Source organism: Adiantum capillus-veneris, chromosome 4 (assembly GCF_014529385.1).
Source record: "Adiantum capillus-veneris isolate H3 chromosome 4, ASM1452938v2, whole genome shotgun sequence".
In the NCBI taxonomy this organism is placed as follows: domain Eukaryota; kingdom Viridiplantae; phylum Streptophyta; class Polypodiopsida; order Polypodiales; family Pteridaceae; genus Adiantum; species Adiantum capillus-veneris.
In genome coordinates this window covers 59,352,595-59,373,345 of record NC_140934.1, presented here as the reverse complement: position 1 = coordinate 59,373,345, position 20,751 = coordinate 59,352,595, and the positions used below count along the sequence as shown (strand labels likewise).

The window sequence follows — 20,751 nt, the reverse complement described above, 5'->3', positions numbered from 1 at the left end:
AAAAAGGGAAACAAAAACAATCCTTCAATTCTCATATGATTACAAAAGAATTGAAAATAGGGGACTTAGTTTTAGTGTATCCTTAAAGCAATATAGCCCAAAATTTAAAAAGAAAGGGAATGCACCATTTGTGATTGAAGATGTCTCTTGATAGGGATATAAAGCTAGCCACTATGGTTGAGGATATCCTGGCCAACTAAATTAGTGGATGTAGATTACAAAAGTACCATTTTCCACTAACCAATAAGATGCTAAGTAGATTACATGCAGTCATAGAGCAAAAATTAAAGAAACAACATGTTATAGAGTACGCTAAAAAAGCATCCATCATAAGAAACTTGAAGCATAACTAATATTAAAGTCCGTGAGCTCAGAAGTCACATCTTTGGGCCAACAATTACAAAAGTAAGAGCCTCTCTTGTGGCATACTTAGCCATTGAAGCGAAGAATTTCTATAAAAAATGATCCATACTAAAGAAGGAACAAAGCCGTGGAAAAGCTGGAAGCACGGACTCAAGTGGCTCAACCAACAATTGCGAGTACAACAACCTCGACATTAGGCATGTCAAGGATGACATGACCTACTAGGAGGGGGGAATGTTAGCATCCAAGCAAGCAGTAGCAACCAAATGGAGACGTTGTGGAAATCCTCTTGCAATTATTCCATCTTATATGAGATTGGTCCCACCATTTCTCATCTTGAATTTTGTAATTCTCAATGTTATGGATGTATATCTGAGCCATTAGTGATTACTTTGGAGCATCCAGATTGCAATTACCTTATTTTTTGGCACTTAGATTTCTAGTTTGTTGACCCATGTTGTCTTGGGACTATATTTTAGACCTAATAACAAGTATAAAGCTCAAGTTTTGAACCATAAGTTTTATTGAAAAATATTTTTTAGAATATGACCATTGAGCATTTTGTGTTTGTGCAACCTTTATCTACTTAATTCTCCAACCTGCATAGTTGCATTTTTGTGGCCATGTTTCAATACATTGTTTGTGGCTCTCTTCAAGTTTTTTTGCATCATAACCTAAGATCTAAGTATCCATTTGAGATTCTGTGAGTCTCTATGGATAGAGCTCGACACAACTAAGCCATGGGATGCCTTGGTTGTGAAGTTGGACTTGCGGTTATAGTATGGCATGACATCTTCAAACATTCCCATCAAAGAAGAAGGAAGTCCTCAAGTGGCCCGTTTTATTGAGTCAAACACTAGGCATATTGCAAGAAGTTGAGACAAATGCCTAGTTGACCATGCCAATGAACAAAGTCTTGCTCTTACATTTACCTTTTTACGTGTTGTGTTTTCTCTTGATGAAGCTAGATCTAGAGCCTCCTTCTTTCCACTAGTAGCTCATATTGGCTCTATTTTCCTCCATTCCATTATAGGGAATCTACACAAACTCCATTTCACTTTCAAGCCTCGCCAAAACATGCACACTTGTAGCTTACAGAAATCGAGCTTGCAATGCACATTTTCATACAAGGCATTCTTCCTTGAGCCAATCCACTGCGAGGACGTCCTTACCTATTGTGGAGTGTCTTGTGCATTAAAAGAAAGCCTATGCTACCCTCACACTGCCTTCCTTGCCACATACGCCTTCGTCCCTCCTCACTGTCATGTGCTAGCTTCCCACCATGTTCACCCATTTTCCATCTGGCACTCCAATTTGTTTTGCTATTAGATCCAAAGGGGCACCTTCCAAGATTCCAACCAATAAACCTCTGCCCCAAAATCACTACCACATGCTGTATTTTTTAGTTGCCTTGGGTGTATCTCTAGTCATTAGTTTCATAGGCACAAATGGCTCACTCTGTAACATATCCATTGTAGGGATTACATCTACTAGGTTGATAGTTGCCTTGTCCTTTTTGGAAGAAAGCTTAAGGTATTGTGGAACTAGATGGTCTATACCACTCTCCCTAAATATTCTATTGGGAAGGTTCACCTTTGAGAAATATTTTAGTTCACTTAGAAACCCTTCATACTCATACACTTTCAAGAAATAAATGATCCCTTTTCCTTGATAAGCTACACCATTTGATGCCATATCCAATTTTTCATCTTAGTGTGGTTAATGTGCACGAGTGAGACCTGATTTGGCATTTGGGACATGTCTTTTAAATGGTTATAGAAAATTGTCCTTTGAAGCCAAAACAATTGCATCTATAATTATCCACACTCATGGGTCGTTGTAGTTGACGACACAAAAACCCTTCCATAAGTTAGTGTAAGCTTGAGCGTAGTGTAGGTTGCCAATATTGAATCAAGAGTTTCTTGTAGTTTAGTGATGTCACTTGGGAATAGCATCACAAAGTCACCTTGGTGCACATCATATGGAGAATCAAATCCTTGCCTTGATCTATCTCATTGAGTCCCACAAGAATAATTAGCAAGGCTGAAGAACCTTTTTGCATCTATTAAAAATTCAGCATAGCCTGTAGGGATTCTTGAGTTTTGGGCCAAAAAGCCTTTTCACAATAATCCTCGATATGTTATCGGTTTTCCAAGCCCTTAAGTAATGTATCATAGGTCTATAATCACTAAGCACTTTGGAATCATTTCCTAACCTGATTTAATACTTTAATTTTGAAAGAAAATAATAACTTGGCATGCTATAACCCTTCCCTAGTTTCTTCCCTCGCCTTAGACATGAATGCTCCCTCTGTCCCACTGCCACAATGAGCACACATTAAATCGAAACACTGCTTTCACTAACTCTAAAGGCTGCTCGCACACTAAATATGGTGAAGGTGGCCTTGGAAATCAGAAGCATGGATGTGACAATGTCATTGTCGTCACCTCTGCCATGCAGTGCATGTCGTCGGTGAACCTCGTGCAAAGCATCCTCCAGGTGATCACTTTTCCTCTATGCGGCCTCTTCTTGCCTAGTCTTGCCTCGTCACCGTGCAATGCCCTCCATCTGCATCTGCCTTCCTTGCCCTCTTTTCCACCATCTGATGTAGCCTACAGCCCAACACTCGCTCACTTCATTGTCTACCCAATGGAAACTCCAATTGACCACTGACCAGCATGATCAAACACGGCTGCCAACCATGGCTGCTTATTTCATCATCTACTGCTGCTGGTTACTTGGTTCACCTGATAGAATTTTTCAAATGCTACCATCATATCTTTAGGTTCTAAATCATGCAAAATTAAGAGAAGAATGCAAACAAATTTGTACCCATTCTTCACGTGCATTTTCATAATTGGATAAGCACTTGTCCTGTCAATACTGAATTTTAACAAAGTTTGCATAGAGTTGATTACCTAACATTCACACGAAACCATATTTAGGCATGGCAGGGTGATTGTCGAATCCCACCTTAAAAAGTGCTTTACCAAGTTTTAGACATAGTCGAACAAGAGAGCATTCTTTGCTCTAAGAGGTTAAAAGTCTCTCTTGATTGACATGTCAACAAAACAGGTGCTTAAATATCACTAGTCTTGAATATTGACTTGTAACAAAAGCCCGTTTTATCTCGCTATATGTGAAACATCAAATCCATATTGCTTCAATACAATTTGCAAAGCATCCAGTTTGGAAAATCAAAAAAAGGACTAGTAACGTTCTTTAAGAAGCTTTCTTCATCAGGCCATGTTGGCAGGAGTATATACATCTACGCGACGACACCAATGCACCATGTCCCCCTCCCCCGCCCAAATCCACACACACTAAAGATACAAATGTTATTAAAGCTCCAGAAAACTCCATCTTTGTTGGTGCATGTTCAGAGTAGGTTCGGCGAAAATCCTATTTAGACTCTTCTGGTAAGACATAAGCTGAAATTTCCGCCCCAAAAGATAATGTCTCCATAGCTTATGACAGTGTATTACATAGGTACAGCTAAGCCCGAATTTGATAATTATGCCATTACAAGCATGGGGTGGTCACACCCAATTGATGGCAAACAAAACTACCTCTTTCAATCCAACAAGAATCTGTGCAACGATAATCCTTTGCACCCAAACAATGCAACTGTGTTTGTGCAGAGTGCCCCTTCCTTTATAATGATACCAAGCCACCTGCAAAGAGATCAACACAATCCTGTATAAAACCTGACGAAGGCGCGAACAGTACCAAGGATCTCCACTCAGTGCTTGTTGTCCTTCTCAAAAGACAAGGAGTCTATTCCCTTTACAAGAGGGTCGTATTGCTTTGAACTTGATGCATTCTTGGCTACAGACGGTCTCTTTGGATCCGATGAGCTGACAGTAGACCTTTGTGCCGATGGTGTCCTCAAACTTGTTGGCATCAACCTAGTTGCTGACATACGAGACGGCTCCGCCGTATCACCAGATGTTGGCAGTTGGATGCCTGATACAGCTGGCTTCCGAGACGTACTTCCAGACCGGGGAAAGATTGTAGCGCGTGCCCTTGATGGCTCCCCTACCTATGAGAGTCAATAATGCTGGTATCACAACAAAGTCCGATGACATGCAAATTAGGGTTTAAAGTTGTTTTATAACAGAGTTTTGCATGTGGTTATCAATATGTGTCATCGAACCGCAAAGATCTCTGGACAAGCTTATCACAACAGAGTCTGATGCCACTTGCAGCTTATACCAAGCACTCTTGCTTTACAAAAAAATGTGCATAGCAGACCTCTTTGGGCACCTCCGCATCATCCACGCCTGAAATCTTTTGCTTAAAAGCGTCGCTTGTACCAGCTCCAATATTTGCTGCAGAGTTTCTCCTGCTTCCAGTGTTCCAAAGAGATTCTCGAGACTCTCTCACCTCTGTTCTTTTCATGAAAACATGAAACAAGAGCTAACTGAGTGCAGCTGTTATTCAATCCATTTCCGACTTCCAGAAGAGTTTGAAGGTAAACCTGGGGGCCTCTCAACACCAGCTGTGTTGGCAAAGGCAGCGGCAATCGGTGCAACATTACTAGGGCCTGCTGTTGCTCCACCCTACACAAGAAGGAAACAAGGCTAGAGCTGCTGCAGGAAAACCGAGGTCCAAATCTATGACCTTGTAAGTTGACAAAATCTGTACCCCTAAAGTAAATGGACCACCCGCTATTTGCGTTTGTTGGTACTTCAAGATAGTCCAGTCGAATACGTAGTCAAACTGGAAACCTGCAAATACATCAACACTCAATTACCCCTTTTGCCAGCACATTAACATGAAAGTCTGGACAGACCGACAAAAACTTTGGAAGTACTATCAACCTTCTCTAATAAAGAGATCACGAAAGATTCTTTTCAAATATGCATAATCCGGCTTGTCATCAAACCGCAAAGATCGGCAATAATGGAAGTAGGATGAGAATTCTGTAGGATAGGACTTGCATAATGACTACAAAAATACGTCAAACTTAGGTCAATGATTTGTCTAAAGCCCACGTGAAAAAAGTCTTAACCTAAATCAATATGTCACCTCAATTGATGTTGACGTCTTCTTCTCACAGATCCTCTCGTACTTTTGCTTCTTTGTATTAGCCTTCAGCCCTTGCCAAGGCAGGCTGGCTCAAGAGGAAAAACAAGTTTATTACCACACCAAAAGCAGCAAGCTTAATAGATACTGGAAGAGTCAGAAGCATACCTCCCCTTCAGAAAGTACATGAGGACGTAACCAAGTGACTCAAGGTCATCTCTGCGGCTTTGCTCTATCACAACATTTAACACAAGAATGCAGAGTCAGTAATTACACCTAGCAGGAAAGCACAATCTCCCCTCCCAAAAAAAAAGATGAAACCTCACCTATGCCAAGATGTGTGTTGACACTAGCATATCGAGCAGTACCTGTAAGGTTCTTGTTGTCCCTGATCAGGATAAATGAGAATTTTCATTATAAGTAGGAAACGCTGGAAGGATGCTAGATGAAAAGGCATTTAAGTTTTGTTCGCCCTCTTCAGGACAAATCTTGTAGAACCTTGAAAAAATGTCGGGCTTCGACTTGAAGCTTTAAGCCAAAAAAAGTTCAGAACACAGACACCTGCATTATACACCTGTAACACATACCTAGTTTTTATGGACATAAAAAAAAGTTTGAGCAACAAAATGGGTCCATGGGACTAGTTTCTTCCAAAGAATACTGCATACGAGCTCTGATGATGATCAAAATCAATTTCAAACACCACAATGTGCAAAATTGGCACAAGAAGAGGGCTGCCTGAAAAGATTACACGTAGAGAGTGCACGTGTAACGGAAGGGCACCGCGTGCCAATGGAAAAGAACAGACGAGACAAACTTTTAACCACTTCAACAACAACCGAACTGAAAGAGATGCGCGACACACGAGATGCGGAGTGGCGGAGTTCCACCCCAAGTGAGCACACCCCAAATGATGGCACCCCCTTCAGTATTTCTTTTATTGCTTCAACTCAATACACAGGAGGTGGCTCTGCTCTAGACCTGCTCCCGCAAGGATGCCAGAGAAGAGAGCCCACCCTTGTCGTTTAAGGCCCTAGGCCCATCCAAAAGCAGAACATGAAAAGCATACAATCTAAAAGCATCTGGTCTTCCAAAAGCAGCCAGCATATTTTCAGCAATTCCATACAACTGCCACATCATCAGCCAGTGACTTGGGCCCGATCGGACATGGTCCCATATGTTGGAAAAACTTTAATATGTGGCCCACTCAACCAGGATCTATAATTTGGTGAGAACTTCGTCTTCTGCTGCTTCTTCTAGGGTTTAGGACATCTGTAGAAAGGCTAGGATCTTCAGTGACTTGCACACTCCCTTCTTGAAAGAGAGTAATCGTCCGCGATAATAGTATATCTACAAAAAACTCAAGTTAGCTCAAAATATATATATATATGAGGGTCGTTCAAGGGACAATCAGTTTTCTCATTCCAAATCAGGGCTCTTGATATTCCGGCATAGCAAAATTAGCTATCACACCCAGACCACGTTGATCTTTAACGGGTGTCTTTATGCACTAAATTGCATACCCAAGCAATCTCACCCAATTAGGAATATTTAGTGTTGACACATCACAATGCACCACAAATGCTCACATATACATGTTACAAGACACAACGAACAGCGCTGTTGAGCACTCCTCCCAAACAGACAATCTTAGGCATGAAGCTACTCAACGACTACCTCGTCACTCCCCCCGCAAATAACCAAAAAAGGTTGGGCCATGAGCTCAGAGGACTGATACAACCAAACGCTCCCCAGACTGCAGCTTGAGTTGCTTGGAGGTTTCAAGCTCCAAGACACCCGGTCTACATCCTTCAAAGGTTTTCCATACAATGAAACACTCCCCAAACACCCTATCTGCGTCATTCCAAGGTTTTCCAACATACAACGAAACGCTCCCCAAACACCCAGTTTGCGTTGTTTCAAAGTTCAAGCATTATCAAACAACAATTCTTCAATTCTTCAATACTCCACACGAGAGATAACCCCAAATCATTGAAACCAGTAATAAAACCGTAGTCAAACAATTGTCAACTCGGCACCAAGACAGGTTTAAAACAAATTTTATTCATTCGGGGTTTTGTATGGATAGCCAAACTTTGAGGACGACTGGCTTGTCCTTCTGCATCAAGGTAGTCGTACGGTTCCGAATGTGGAGTGTTGCATCATTCTTGTCGTGCCAAGGCATACCCAAGAGAACGTCGCATATGCCCAACTTCATGATACGAAAATCTGATTTTCCATGGTACATCCTTGGATGGTTATTGGAAGAGCACCAATGAGAGGTACCAAATTCTGAGTTTTCCGAGTGGCTAACTCGGCTTCAATTTCTCGTCCTTGGGAATCATAATCAAGATCATAGTAGTCTCGTACGGTCCCGTACATTTTGTACGCATACGATGATGTGCGGTACTAAACGAACTAAAAAAATTTATGATGTACGATGACGTTATGTACGTTCAAATTTAAAAAAACAAATAATTCTCAAGTCTAAGGGCCTAAGGCTTAGGCCTTAATACTTACTTATAGAAACTTGACATTTGTATAGATTACAAGTTAGTAGTTACAATACTACAATGTAAAGAGTCAAGACTCAAAGACTAAAGAGAATGAGCATTACATAAACCAAAATGATCATTGAAATTTGATAAGTAGAGACCAAGTGGCAAGGGCTACAAAGTACTCAAAAAGTGGCAAGGGATACAAAAAAGTGGGGGGACCAAGTGGCAAGGGCTACAAAGTACTCAAAAAGTGGCACACCATAATAGAGAGACTAAATAGTAAAGTCACTAGTCACAATAGCCGCTTCCGGAGCCTCGCCGCACATAGGTCCTAGGAGCCTCCGTGGGTGTTGTTGATGTTTTGCCTCTACCTCTTGTAGCCTTGGCACCTCTGCCTCTTGTAGCCGATGTAACTCCATGGATGACGACCTTCTTGCGTAATCGTGTGCGAGAAACCCGGCGATCAATCTCCTCAAGCTCCAAGTAGAGCTCACGAAAAATCATTTGCTCCTCAGGGTCTTGCTCTTTATTGACACTCTTTAGAGTGTCAATCGTAAGTGTGAGCTCATCCACGTTGACCTATTTGACATTTACAACATTGGACAATGAAAACATAATTAGTATATTCAAACTAATTAAAGACTAGACTCTAGAGTATAGAAAATGGAGTGAGTCGTGATTATAATTTATAATTTATACCTGTCGAGCCATAGGCATCTCATGCATAGAGCGCAACATGCGTAAATTGGAGCGACAATAGATAAGTCGCTCTAATTGCTTCGTTGAGAGCTTGTTTCGGATTTTGGTGTGGATGAGGGAGTATGCGGACCAATTACGCTTACATGCTCCCGATGAGCAATCCTAAAACACATCAAGAGAGGCATAAGCTATAAGAGACTATAGTTGAACTTTGAAGAGATTAAGCACAAAATGTAAAAGTTTGAGGCTTGTCGCTTACTTGGCCAAGAACCCTCAAAGCAAGTCGTTTGAGAGTAGGCGATTGATAGCCAAAGCTCTCCCACCAAAATAAAGGCTTCACCAAGGATTGCCGCTTCCAACACAAGTTGGAAGTAAATGCGGTGCCTCGTTGGTCGCTATAGTTGATTACCTCTTGGAGAAATGCTCCAATGTCCTCTTCTTTTAGCACCTTAAAGAGGTAATTGTTGCGCTCCTCAATAAGCTCTTGATTTGCAAAGAGTTCGGGCTTCTTGTAAGCCGGATGCAAGAGAGCCACAAAGTAATGGATAGGTCTCTTCATCCAATCCCACCGCTTTGTGATTAGGAGGAGAATGTCGTCTCTCTTGGGAGAGTCCTCGAGGTAATCACTACAAGAAGAGAGAGGAAATGTACTAAGTAGAGAAACAAGTATGTAGAATTTAGATATATAGAGAATATATTATGTAATAATAAATATGTAGTTATACCGTGTTCCATCGGAGCCCCATCTAGGATTGTAGACTTCTCAATCTCCTTGTAAGCTTCCTCCATGAAGTGCCATAGAAGCCCAATAGTTGCCCCTTCCATGTCGGTCATGCGGAGAGCCTTGTACAAGGGCAAGATCGCAACGACAAGACCCTTAATTTCTTGCCAAAACTCCTCCTGCAAGCAAAGCCGTTGGATGGCTTTTGCATCTTGTTGGGAAGCGGCGGACTCTCCATTCATCCACTCCTTAAACTCATCGGAGACCATGGTCTTTTGTATTTTGTTTTGCACATCATAGAGCCGCTCTAGAAGTAGCCACATGGCGGCAAAGCGAGTGGCCGATGGCTTCTTCAACTCAAGGTCGGAGTAGGTGCGGTAAATGGCAAGCACCCTCACTTTGCCATTGATGAAATTGATGATGGAGAGTGCTTGGTTGAGGATATCTTTCACCCAACCTAGCTCCCCTATGTCTTCAAAGAGAAGGTCAAGGCAATGAGAGGCAAATGGAGTCCATACTATGGATGGAAATTCCTTCTCTAGCCTCTTACTCATTGCCTTGCAATTTGAAGCATTGTCGGTAATCACTTGCACGACATGCTCCGCACCAACCTACACAAGAGGCATTTGTGACAAGAAGAGTTAAAACTTAAAAATTAAAACATAGGACTCATTGGCAATTGCTCAAGACATAAAGGCTCGATTTTCGGTTTTACCTCAAGAATGGCTTGGCGGATGTGCTTCCAAATGAATGCCCCGGTCACTTTCTTCCCTCTCGAACCCGCATCCACCGCCCGTAAGAAGTACGTACCAAGAGGACAAGAAACAAGAATGTTGATGATGCCCCTTTTCTTGCGGTCGCTCCATCCATCGGAGAGGATAGAGCATCCATACTTTGCCCAACCCGCACGTACGGGCTCAAGTGACTTGTCAATCCTTGCCCTCTCTTCATCAAGCTTCTTTGTTCTCATGTCATGGTATGACACACCCGTCCACCCTTCGCATGGACCAACCGCCGCAATTGCTATGATCATCCTCTTCCATCGCTCCAACCGAAGAATGTTGAAGGAGAGATTGCATTCAATCACCGTGCGGGCAATCTCTATTTCCGCGATTCTTTGTCTCTCCTTGAGGAAAGACAAGGGGCCGGAGCATCCACCCACCGATTTCGCAAGAGAAGTTTGCTTTGCCATCTTCGGAGACCGGCCACCATCACTTGAAGACCCCTTGGACTTCTTGGACTTCTTGGAGGAGGCACTACCATCACATGAGGCCGCGGTGGCACCGGTAGCCATGGACATAGTTGGAGAGGCCTCTTCCTCCTATAATCGGAGCTATCAACATCCGGCGACACGAACTCATCCGAGGTGACTCTACCCTTGCGTGTCTTCAATGGAAGATACTTTCTCTTGCATTCCGCAAGGATATCTTCGGGGATATTAGGACATGGCCCCGCTTGTCCTCCCATCTTTGTCAAGTGGATGAGGAGACGGGTGACGGAAGAGGTCATAGCTTTTGGGCAATATTTACACCACCACTTGCAAGAGTTTTGCTTGCCCCCCACCCGCTCAAAATATCGGCAATGCTTCTCAAAGGCTTCATGAAAAGGAGGCGGCATTATGTAGTATGTAGCTAGTAGCTACTAGTATGATGTATGATGTATCAATAGATTAGAGAGAGAGAGAGAGAGAGAGAGAGAGAGAGAGAGAGAGAGAGACCCAAGGAAGCTTGAAGGAGAGACCCGTCACCCAAGGGAGCTTGAAGGAGAGAGATGGTAGACCCAATGGAGACTCGAGAGCTTGAGAGTTTCAATGGAAGCACATGGAGATGAGAGGGTAGAGCATTGAGAGGCTTAGGGCTAAAGCTTGTAGCTTGTAGTTGTAGGTTGTGCTGGATAACAAAGGGGAAGGGTTGCTTAAATAGGAGAGGAAGAGCATGTGAGGCTTGACTCTTGAGCAATGGGCATTGGCCCTTGGGCAATAAGCATGGCAATGGCCCATGGACCATGGGCTTGCATTTGGCTTCAAAACTGCCCGCAAACGGCTCCAAAAGGCCTACAAACTGGACGTTGCAAAACGGTCAAAAAGCTGCCAACGGTCATAAACTGCCGAAAAAAGTCACCGGACGGAACGAACGGAACGCACGGGACGGGACGGGTCCGGCCGGACGGAACGAGAGGTTCCGTTCGACGTACGAAAACTACCCTGATCAAGATCCATCTGCTTGAGCAAGTCGGGATGGATGAAATTCTCTATAGCTCCTGAATCAAAGAAGATCGAGGCTTTCAAGCCATTGATTTTGCCATAAGCTCGGCACAATTCATTTGAACTTCAAGGTTAATGCCTTAAATATACGGCACAAGTCCAATGATAGGTCGAGCTCCCTTAGCAGGAGGTAGTCGTGCGGGTCTATCTGCTGTCAGAGCTGAGGTTGCTCTGAGGATGTCTAAGCTCTTTGAGGACATGAACTGAAAGTAGGCCTTGTCTGAAAGCATTCAATGTAGCGGCTTTCTTGTAAGAGAGTTTCTCGTTGACGCTCTGTCAAACGAGGCCTTTGAGATTGACTTTCACGAGATTCCTGCGGATTCGTTCGTTGTTGCAGAGAGTTCTGATTATTTGTTGGGAGTTTCTTCTGTGATGAACTCTGGCTTCCCTTTCATGAGCTTGTAGCCGACTGTGGCATGGTCCATAAGCTCTCATATTGTCAATACTTGTTTAGACAAACAGTATTCCTGTAAAGATGATGGCAATCCAATGGTATAACGCTCGCATTGGTCCTCCAAGGAAATCAACTTAAAGAAAGACACTGGAAGGTGGACAACATGGTCTTCGTAGCAAGCATTTTCAAGTTGCCCCATTCTGATAAAATTTAGACTTCAAACAGGGAGGTCATATAACTTCGTGCAAAAATAGTCTTGAAAGCTTGCCAAGTCCTTGGAGCATGCGGTTGTGTCGCAATTGAACTCCACTGCATTGTTAAAGGTGGCAGCGGAAGATGCAATGAAGACAAGAACTAGCTTGTGATCTGGTGGGTACCTCGACTTTGATCTAGAACACCTACAAAGCCAAGCACATGAACAAGGCACACCTATGGGAAAAGAGATCACTGAAAGTGAGAGGACATCAGAGAGAGAGAGAGAGAGAGAGAGAGAGAGAGAGAGAGAGAGAGAGAGAGAGATCTCGGAAAGGCTCTCCATGCTGATAACAATCTGCTCATACAAGTGACCAAGGGTGGTCCGGCATAGAACTGCCATGCCCAATGGATAGACCCGAGGTGCACACAACTGCAACTGCCACTGACACTGCCAACTGCTCTTGCACACAAGACCATTGACACATCTCAACATGGGCATCACCTCCTACATGCTCCGAGAGCATAGATCTGGTGCATCTCCTCTTGGCTAGATCTAGATGTGGATCTAGATCTTGGTCGAGGAAACCTGCCATTGCATGATCGCAAGGGACACTGATAGGCTTCCCTAAGATGGTATTGCACCGTAGAGATGCTCTCCAAGCTCTGCTATTGTTGCCCACCAAAAACGCTAGGGCTGAGTGTTGCCCTCTGGCTGGGAGAGAAAAACGGTGAGCTGCAAGGGAAAAACGCTAGGGCTACCTGCCCCCTTTGCCCACTGCACATCCCCTAGGGGCGCCCTGTGTTCCCCAAAGCATGCACACACACTGCCTCCTCTTTTACTCCTGCCCTCACCTATATGCCCCACAAGGACCAGGTCAGCCAGCCAGCCCTCACAACCAGGTAATAAATGGAAAAAACAGGGAAAATATGGTGGAAAGGCAGTAGATGCCCAGGGAAATATATCGGCAGGGATGGGAAAAGTACTCCTACCCTGCAAGAGCTTAATGGCCATGGAACACAACCAAAACCCAAGGCTAAAAATGGCTAGACCCAACCCGACATGAGAAACCTACCTCACACTGGCCAGGCAGAGCCACAAAACAACCCCAAGTCCCTACCACCTGTCCCTGGGAGAAACTGGGACCGGCTGGATGAACCAAGAGAGATGCCTAAACTCTTTAACACCCCCTCTCAGCTCCTGGAAAGGAAGTCGGACCAGAAAGTTGGAGTGAGCAATATGCAACTATAAAGAGAGGGTTTCGTGGACGACGATATCTGCTACAAAACTGTGAGCTCAAACAATACAAGGTGCCATAGTATCATCCAACCACAACCCCTTAAAGACATCCAGGAAGTATTATGTTGTCTACTAAAAGTAAATCCAGCTCTAACAAGAATCTCCTCAAGCCAAGCGACTCACAAGTCGCACAACCAACATCTGCAGAAAGGTATTGTTGTTGACCACTCTAAGAGAATGCATCAAAACTGAGGGTAAAGGCATAAAATACTGGTATCGGGATCATTTCCACCTCTAAAGTGTCCACCTTCGAGGAAAGAGTCAAAAACCTACACCTCAGGTCATATACCACATGCCAAAATCTCCAAACTGCTACAAGAAGTCCAAGGAAAGGGACAAGCGAGGCTGCTATGTAATTATATGTCCAATGACGAAGAACCAAAGAACTGCACCAACCAACATAGACAATGATGAACTGCAAATTGTATTTCTAGGAGCTTCATCAAAACTGAGAGTAAAAACTACTATTAATCTTCCCGAGGGAGTATCACCCCACTCTCAAAGTTAATCGGAACAAACATCCAGCAGAAAGGAACACACATCAATACTGAGACTGTAGCTAACATAGCAAGATCAAGAGAAGATCTTGCTCCCAAGCTTTGCAAGAGAAGAACAAGGTGTTGTACAAAGCCACCAAATAGACTATCAATCATGTCCGCTGCACATGGAACCACAAGGACTGTAAGGAAGTAGTCCGCGAAAATTGACTCCCAAGCTGGCTCCACATCCCCCTCTGAAGGGAGAACACCCAAACAATGGATAACTGTCATAACTCTCCAACAGTCTCTGCCTGTGTAACTGGGTCACCCGTGGTAGGTGAACCCAAAAGGAAAATAATATGCTTGTGCAACCTGGAACCAAATTTGGGAGAACCAAGAAGACTATCTCCCCTCTTTGAAGAATGCAGGCTAACTGTAACTGATTCCTAGTCCAAGAAGGACTACTATCCACCTGTACAAAATAACATACCAATCTAAGGATAAGGGAAGTAGGTGTGTCTTGAATGGTACAGTCTCCAAGGATCAATCTGGAAGACGAGGCATAAGTATTGCTTGGCAAATGCACCCGAAAGAGAAACGGTCACACCACAAATCCGAAAGACGAGGCAATCACTGAATGGCTAAGAAAAACATCCGCCAAGATAATAATTGCACTATGGGCTCAAGCACACCATCCAAATCCGCAAGAAATGGGTAAGGAAACCAAGCACTAGAATACACCGTGCATGGTATTTCGATGAATGGGGCACTGGAAGGCGACTGAAGATAATAACCTGGAAGCCCCCTCTGAAAGATAAATATCCTCAAAAGTGCGCTCTAAGGTAACAATTGACTCAACCCAAAAGCTCCATAGGTAAAGCTGAGAACTCCCCAAAAGATAGGAAGTCCCCCTCTTGCTCAATCCTGGGAAAAGAAATGAGTACCACCAGAAAGAAATCTCAGATAACATGGAGTCAAACTGCTTCCTCTGTAACTGAATAGCAAAACCTGAATCTTATGAAACTCGAGACTCAAAGAGAATCACACCATCAGTAAACTCAGATTGCTAAGAATAGGAAGACCTAAAAGGTCATCACCTAAGGATCATGTTTACCAAAGAAGCAGTCGAGGTCCAAAAGAGAACCTAGCTACTCAAGCAAACTCCATGAGATCACACCAAATGTCCACCACTTCTCTGCATCTGCCAAGATCAAACCTGTAGGTACAATCCAATACAATATGCCAAACTGCATACAGAATCAAAAGAGCACATATACTCCCACTATTGTAACTTGCTTCCTTAACATCTTCATCAAAAACTGTCCTTTGTACTTGTGTTGAAGAGAATATATCCACAACTAAGTTGTGCAATCAATATCGAATAGACAACATGACTCCAATACTCAAAGTAAGAGTAAAGGAACCCGCTCGGGGAACAAGCCCGTGAGGAACACTCGGGCTGATTTGTAACATGCCAGAAAACTGAGCAAAATACTGCAAGGGAAGAACCTGCTATACTAGCTAGCCGTGGCCAAATCTACACACCTGAAGAAGGGTTGCCCCCAAGGTTGGAGCTCTCCAAAGGGATGTATGGAAGAAGCATCCGAATGTTGTTGACTACGGAAGTAGGAACTATATGTCCCCACCAACTGTCGACACTACCTGCAAACCTGTCATCCAAAGGATCTCGACAAATCTGTTGTCGATCATCAAGAAACTGCCCATAGAAGGTTGTAGACTTATCCCGAAACTGGTACTGACAAGCTCACAAGAAGTTGTAAAGAAGTGACCAAATCTGTAGGGCCACACTACCACCGAGGAAAGGAGAGAACACGGAGAAAGGAAGGGTCCACACTCCAACAAAACCTCCTCAAACTGGTGTCATTGTTGGCTAAGGGTCTGGCACCACATGCTCCACCTCTAAACCTCATCAAGGGAAGTCAGATGATCCATTTGTCGTACAATACCCTTCTAAGGTTAAAAAAATCCCGTCAACGTTACACAAAAACTCATCCATTACCATATCATGCACATAACCACTCCTCCAACATGGCATTTTATTTTTCCTCAACCTTCCCTATATCCTCATGCATAACCAAATCATGTTTTATTCTACCCATAAAGCATGGATTTAATTCAAGCATACTATGCTTGAGAGGCAAGTCATCACCTACATATGGCTTTTGAAGTAACTGAGGCACGAAAAACAAATCTTCAAAACTGTCCATTTTCTCAAGAACTGCCAAATTCTTTTATCAATGAAGGCATGGCTACTTATATCACCATAAACGCAATCATGCCATTCCTCATGGATAGTGTCCTCATCAACAAGGCCCACAGGATGCTTAGTAGCATCATCACTCTCTAGCATAGACTCAAACTTAGCGTGACAAGCTGCTGATGTTGTTGCACTAATGGAGTAGCAGATGACAAGCACTCTAAAAATCCAAATCAGCGCGCAATCCCGCAGCGGCATTTTCACTGCAAAACACGAACAGTACATGGACTGTTGTACAAGATCAAGAAGCACTCAATGTATTTGATCTTGGAACCATGTGTCACAGACTTGGGCACCCCAAGTCGGGAATCTGACACAACACACGAGAGAATCACTTAAAAATACTTCACTCTTTAATCACATTTCAATTTGAGTCGACACGGCCCGGCATAGTTCCGTGCCCAGAAATATTGGCCCCAAAATCTGGCGCCCATTTCGGTATTTCTTTTTTTATTACTGCTTGAACAAAGTACAACACCCGCGGGACCTCTGCTCTCAAACTCTGCGTTCAGACGCTATACAGAGTGAGGCCCCAAGGGTCTATTTATTCTTACAAGGAATGCCCCAAAAGCACTTGAACTCAAAAGCAACTTGTTCCAAAAGCATATGGTCCCAGAAACTGCCAACGCAAATTACGGAATTCCATACAACCTGCCACGCCATCAACTATCAGCATATAACACGAAAAATCCGTACGACAGCCAAGTTAGCAGTCAGCACAGATCGCGGACAATCCGTACAGCCTGTTCACGTCAGCATCCGTACTGTCTTTCATCAGTCCTGCTCGGGTGGTCATGCCCTCAATTACGCGTGCAGAATCAGACATAAGCCATAAACTAGTCTAGTAGGCACTGACTCTAAGTACCGATGCACTAGACGACACAAATCCAGCACTTGTACAAAGAGGACACTTACATCACATTCATATCATATCACATAGAATCCATTCTAATCTAGGACCATGATTCCTGGCAACGTATTTAGCAATCGCATCTAAATCTGCATCGGACCTCACTGATGTCGGACTGATTAATCCTACATTGCGATCATGTCCATAGACTTCTCAAGACCGAAATGCTGCACTCATTTCGTCAATCATTCCATCTGCACTCAGACGCAGTCATGTGTGAGTAATCATTATCCATCAAACATTGAGTTCATACTGAACAAAGTGTTTCAATCATTCAATTCTAGTTGTGTGGCCATCTCATCCCTCAGGAACTCTTGATGTGCTCACGACAATTCCATTCAATCATTCATCATGATTCAAAATTCGTGATTCTTATCGTTATCAAGTTCATTTTTGAGTTGTCATTGCTCCCAATTCGTTGTCGTCATCCATTTCACGTGTTATCTGCACATAAATAGCAAGTTTTTTCAAAAAACATTAATTTCATACAAAAATCAGAATCATCTTCGAAAATTCATAATTCAAAGTTCTTCATTTACACACTTAGTTCAGACTGAACACAGTGTTTCAATCATCTAGTCATCTCATCCATCCTGAAGTCTTGATGCACCTAGATCCCTGTGTAGCCATCTCATCCCGCAGAAACTCTTGATGCGCTAACCACAATATCCAGTCATCTCATTCATATGAGAACCTTGATGCACTAGAATCATTCCTCATGCATCATCATTCAAATTTCAAAACAAAAGTCATCATTTTTATCTTGAATCGACATATTCACTCCTGAGTTGTCGTTGCTCTCGATTGCTTTCAGATGTAAATTCCTTGCCATGTCATCCTCGATTGCATCTACAGGACAGGTAAAATCTCAAGTAAATGTTTCACCTCATTGCAAAAGAGTCGATGTCCGGCTCCATGCTTCCAAATGCTTTCATATGCATGTTCCTCGTCCCTAGTAGTTATCTGCACACAGATAACAAGAGCTTCCAAAACATTAATTCCAAATTTTTTGCAAAAACCCTAATTTCCAAAGTTTTTTGGATATAAGATTTGTTCGTGTCAGTGCATAGAGCTTGTTGAGAGGATCAACTTTGCCTTTTGTCGCATATCCAAATTCTAAACCGTTGAAGAGATTTTTATAGATCTTCTGGCAAACTTCCTTGCCGAAAATTTGTCATATTCTTCATTTTGCTCTTCAATTCCCGTGTCGGATTTCAACTTTTCTTTGCCTGCCCACTGAGAGATGTTATCTTTGTCAGATTCTCCGTGAAAACCCATGTGTAATCTTGGGTTTTTGATAGCTTATGCCCTGTAAGACAGAGCGATGAAGACGGGAGCGCGCCCAATGCACGATGAAGTAAGGGTGGGAGTCGCTAATAAATCCGGGGTCAGGACACACAGATTCTTCAATAACAATTTTCAAAGTGCCAAAGTGCTCTATCTGCTCTTTGATAGAACCGGTATGCTTTGAGAAAAGCACACACCTGATACTCTGATATACCACTGTCACAGACTTGGGCACCCTAAGTCGTGAATCTGACATGACACGAGAGAATCACTTAAAAATACTTCACACTTTAATCACATTTCAATTTCAGTCGACACGGCCCGACGTAGTTTCGTGCCCAAAGTATTGACCCCAAAATCTAGCACCCCTTTCAGTATTTCTTTTTATATTAATGCTTGAGCAAAGTACACCACCCGTGGGATCTCTCCTCTGCGTCCAGATGCTCTGCAGAGTGAGGCCCCAAGGGTCTATTTATTCTTACAAGGGATGCCCCGAAAGCAAAAAAACTCAAAAGAAACTTGTTCCAAAAGCATATAGTCCCAAAAACTGTCAAAAAAGCAGCCAGTGCAAATTATGGAATTCCGTATAGCCTGCCATGCCATCAACTATCAACGCATAATGTGAAAATCCGTACAACAGCCACGACAGCAGTCAGCACAGATCACGGAAAATCCGTACAGTCTGTCCACATCAGCATTCATATTGTATGTCATCGGTCTTTCTCGGGTGGTCATGCCACGTCATCAGTTTGTGACACCATGCATAACCTTTTTATTGCATAAATGCAGAGAAATTTGGGGTAGATGAGTATCTAGAAGGAAGCACAATCATATACACAAAGCATTTCTTGGCCCACTTCTCCATTCGTGGGTTCTCTTCACATACGTGCTCAAGGGTTTGTAAGACCACTGGACTTTCACATACAAAATTAGCACGATGGGATGCCTTGCTATGCATACCATGGTTTCACAAATATGATGCATTTCTTTGAGCCAAAGATCCCCATATCATTCCTTATTACAAATAACAGTGATTCACTTAGATGTGAAATTCAAGGACAAATTTTTCCTCGTTGTATCTACATATTTTAGTGTTTGGTCCACGTCAAAGATAAAGCTAATGATAAGCCACTAGAGGCCTCTCGCTCAAACAAGAAAAGACTAACTTTTTACTACAAAAGATTGTTTTTGAGGAGCCACCTCTTGAACTCCTAGTTTTGAGAGGCCCAAAGATGATGAAATCCACCCAATCCCCTGACCTCTTTTTTGAACAAGGCACCATCCAAACAGTAAAGCTCAACAGGATGAAACATTTAATCAGGCGACTGAACTCTTACAGCAAATACATCTAGCCCAGTTCTTCTCCATTTTGCTCTGAGTTCTACTTGTGCAGAAGGATGGCTCTTGGCAAAAGTGCTTAGATTACTATGTACTTAATCAAATCACTATAAAGAAACAATTTTAAGTTTGGCCCCTTAACAACATTTTGGATTGACTTCAAGGATCCTCTTGTTTTTAGTAAAATTGTGTCACAAAGTGATGACGTGGCGGACAACAGAAACCCTAATTTCTGCCAGAAACCCTAAAATTCCTGCAAACCCTAATTTTTGCCAAAAACCCTAATTTCTAGAAATCGCAGAGGCGGATTTTTTTTATTATTATTTTTCTTTTTTTTAAAAAAAATTTGGAAAATGATGAGCGACGCGAATTTTGCTTTTGCTTTTGTTTATAAAAAAAAAGAAAAGACTCTCTAAGAGAGAGAGAGAACTGATGCTTTTGATTTTAAAAGCTTTTGGGGCTCCGCTTTTGGGCATCCCTTGTAACCTTTAAATTAGTGGTGAGGGCCTCACTTCTCAGAGCATCTGGACGCAGAGTCTGAGAGTGAAACCCTAACCGCTCTCTTGTACTTGATTGATTAATACAAAAAGACATACCGAAAGGGGCGCTAGTCTTTGGGGCCAATATCTCTAGGCATGGAACTCCGCCGGGCCAGTGCAAATCTATTGTGATCTGTGAATTGTTTTGAAGTGGTTATTTGGTGCTGCCGCAGTTGATTCTTGACTTGGAGTGTCCAAGTTTGTTACAGTTGTATCAGAGCACGGCCGATTTCTCTTCTACGGGAAATCCGATCCCCAAATTTTTTTTTCCGCGGCACCTATGGCTTCAGGCAATGATCAGTCGACTCCCTCTCCATCTGGAGATACGGGCTGGGATCACAGCGAAGATTCAGACAGAGAGTATGGCCCGCCTCGGCCTACTCAGGCGGAGCAAAGAGAGATGGAGCGTCGTCAATTGATTGGCGATGCAACAAAGATGATGCTCAATTTTGCCAAGGACCC

The 20,751-nt window shown here is 43.1% G+C and overlaps 2 protein-coding genes across 4 annotated transcripts in view; both read right to left on the bottom strand.

The window, feature by feature from the left end:
• Window positions 1-3,576: 3,576 nt before the first annotated feature.
• Window positions 3,577-20,751, bottom strand: part of LOC147459250 (serine/threonine protein kinase HRR25-like) — a 100,686-nt gene continuing 83,511 nt past the window's right edge. For all 3 annotated transcript variants that reach the window (XM_086510541.1, XM_086510542.1, XM_086510540.1), the window contains 8 exons: window positions 5,718-5,779; window positions 5,560-5,623; window positions 5,395-5,479; window positions 5,187-5,313; window positions 5,011-5,093; window positions 4,844-4,925; window positions 4,618-4,751; window positions 3,577-4,405 (listed from right to left, as the gene is read on the bottom strand). In XM_086510541.1, coding sequence (XP_086366667.1) covers window positions 4,106-4,405; window positions 4,618-4,751; window positions 4,844-4,925; window positions 5,011-5,093; window positions 5,187-5,313; window positions 5,395-5,479; window positions 5,560-5,623; window positions 5,718-5,779 — 937 coding nt within the window. In that variant the 3' untranslated portion in view covers window positions 3,577-4,105. The remainder of the gene's footprint in view (window positions 4,406-4,617; window positions 4,752-4,843; window positions 4,926-5,010; window positions 5,094-5,186; window positions 5,314-5,394; window positions 5,480-5,559; window positions 5,624-5,717; window positions 5,780-20,751) is intronic.
• Window positions 7,990-17,690, bottom strand: LOC147459251 (uncharacterized). The gene is given in 5 exon segments (XM_086510543.1): window positions 7,990-8,468; window positions 8,589-9,214; window positions 9,349-9,920; window positions 10,025-10,636; window positions 10,639-17,690. Coding segments are annotated over 4 exon segments (1,878 nt in total). The 5' UTR covers window positions 10,927-17,690; the 3' UTR covers window positions 7,990-8,468; window positions 8,589-8,808.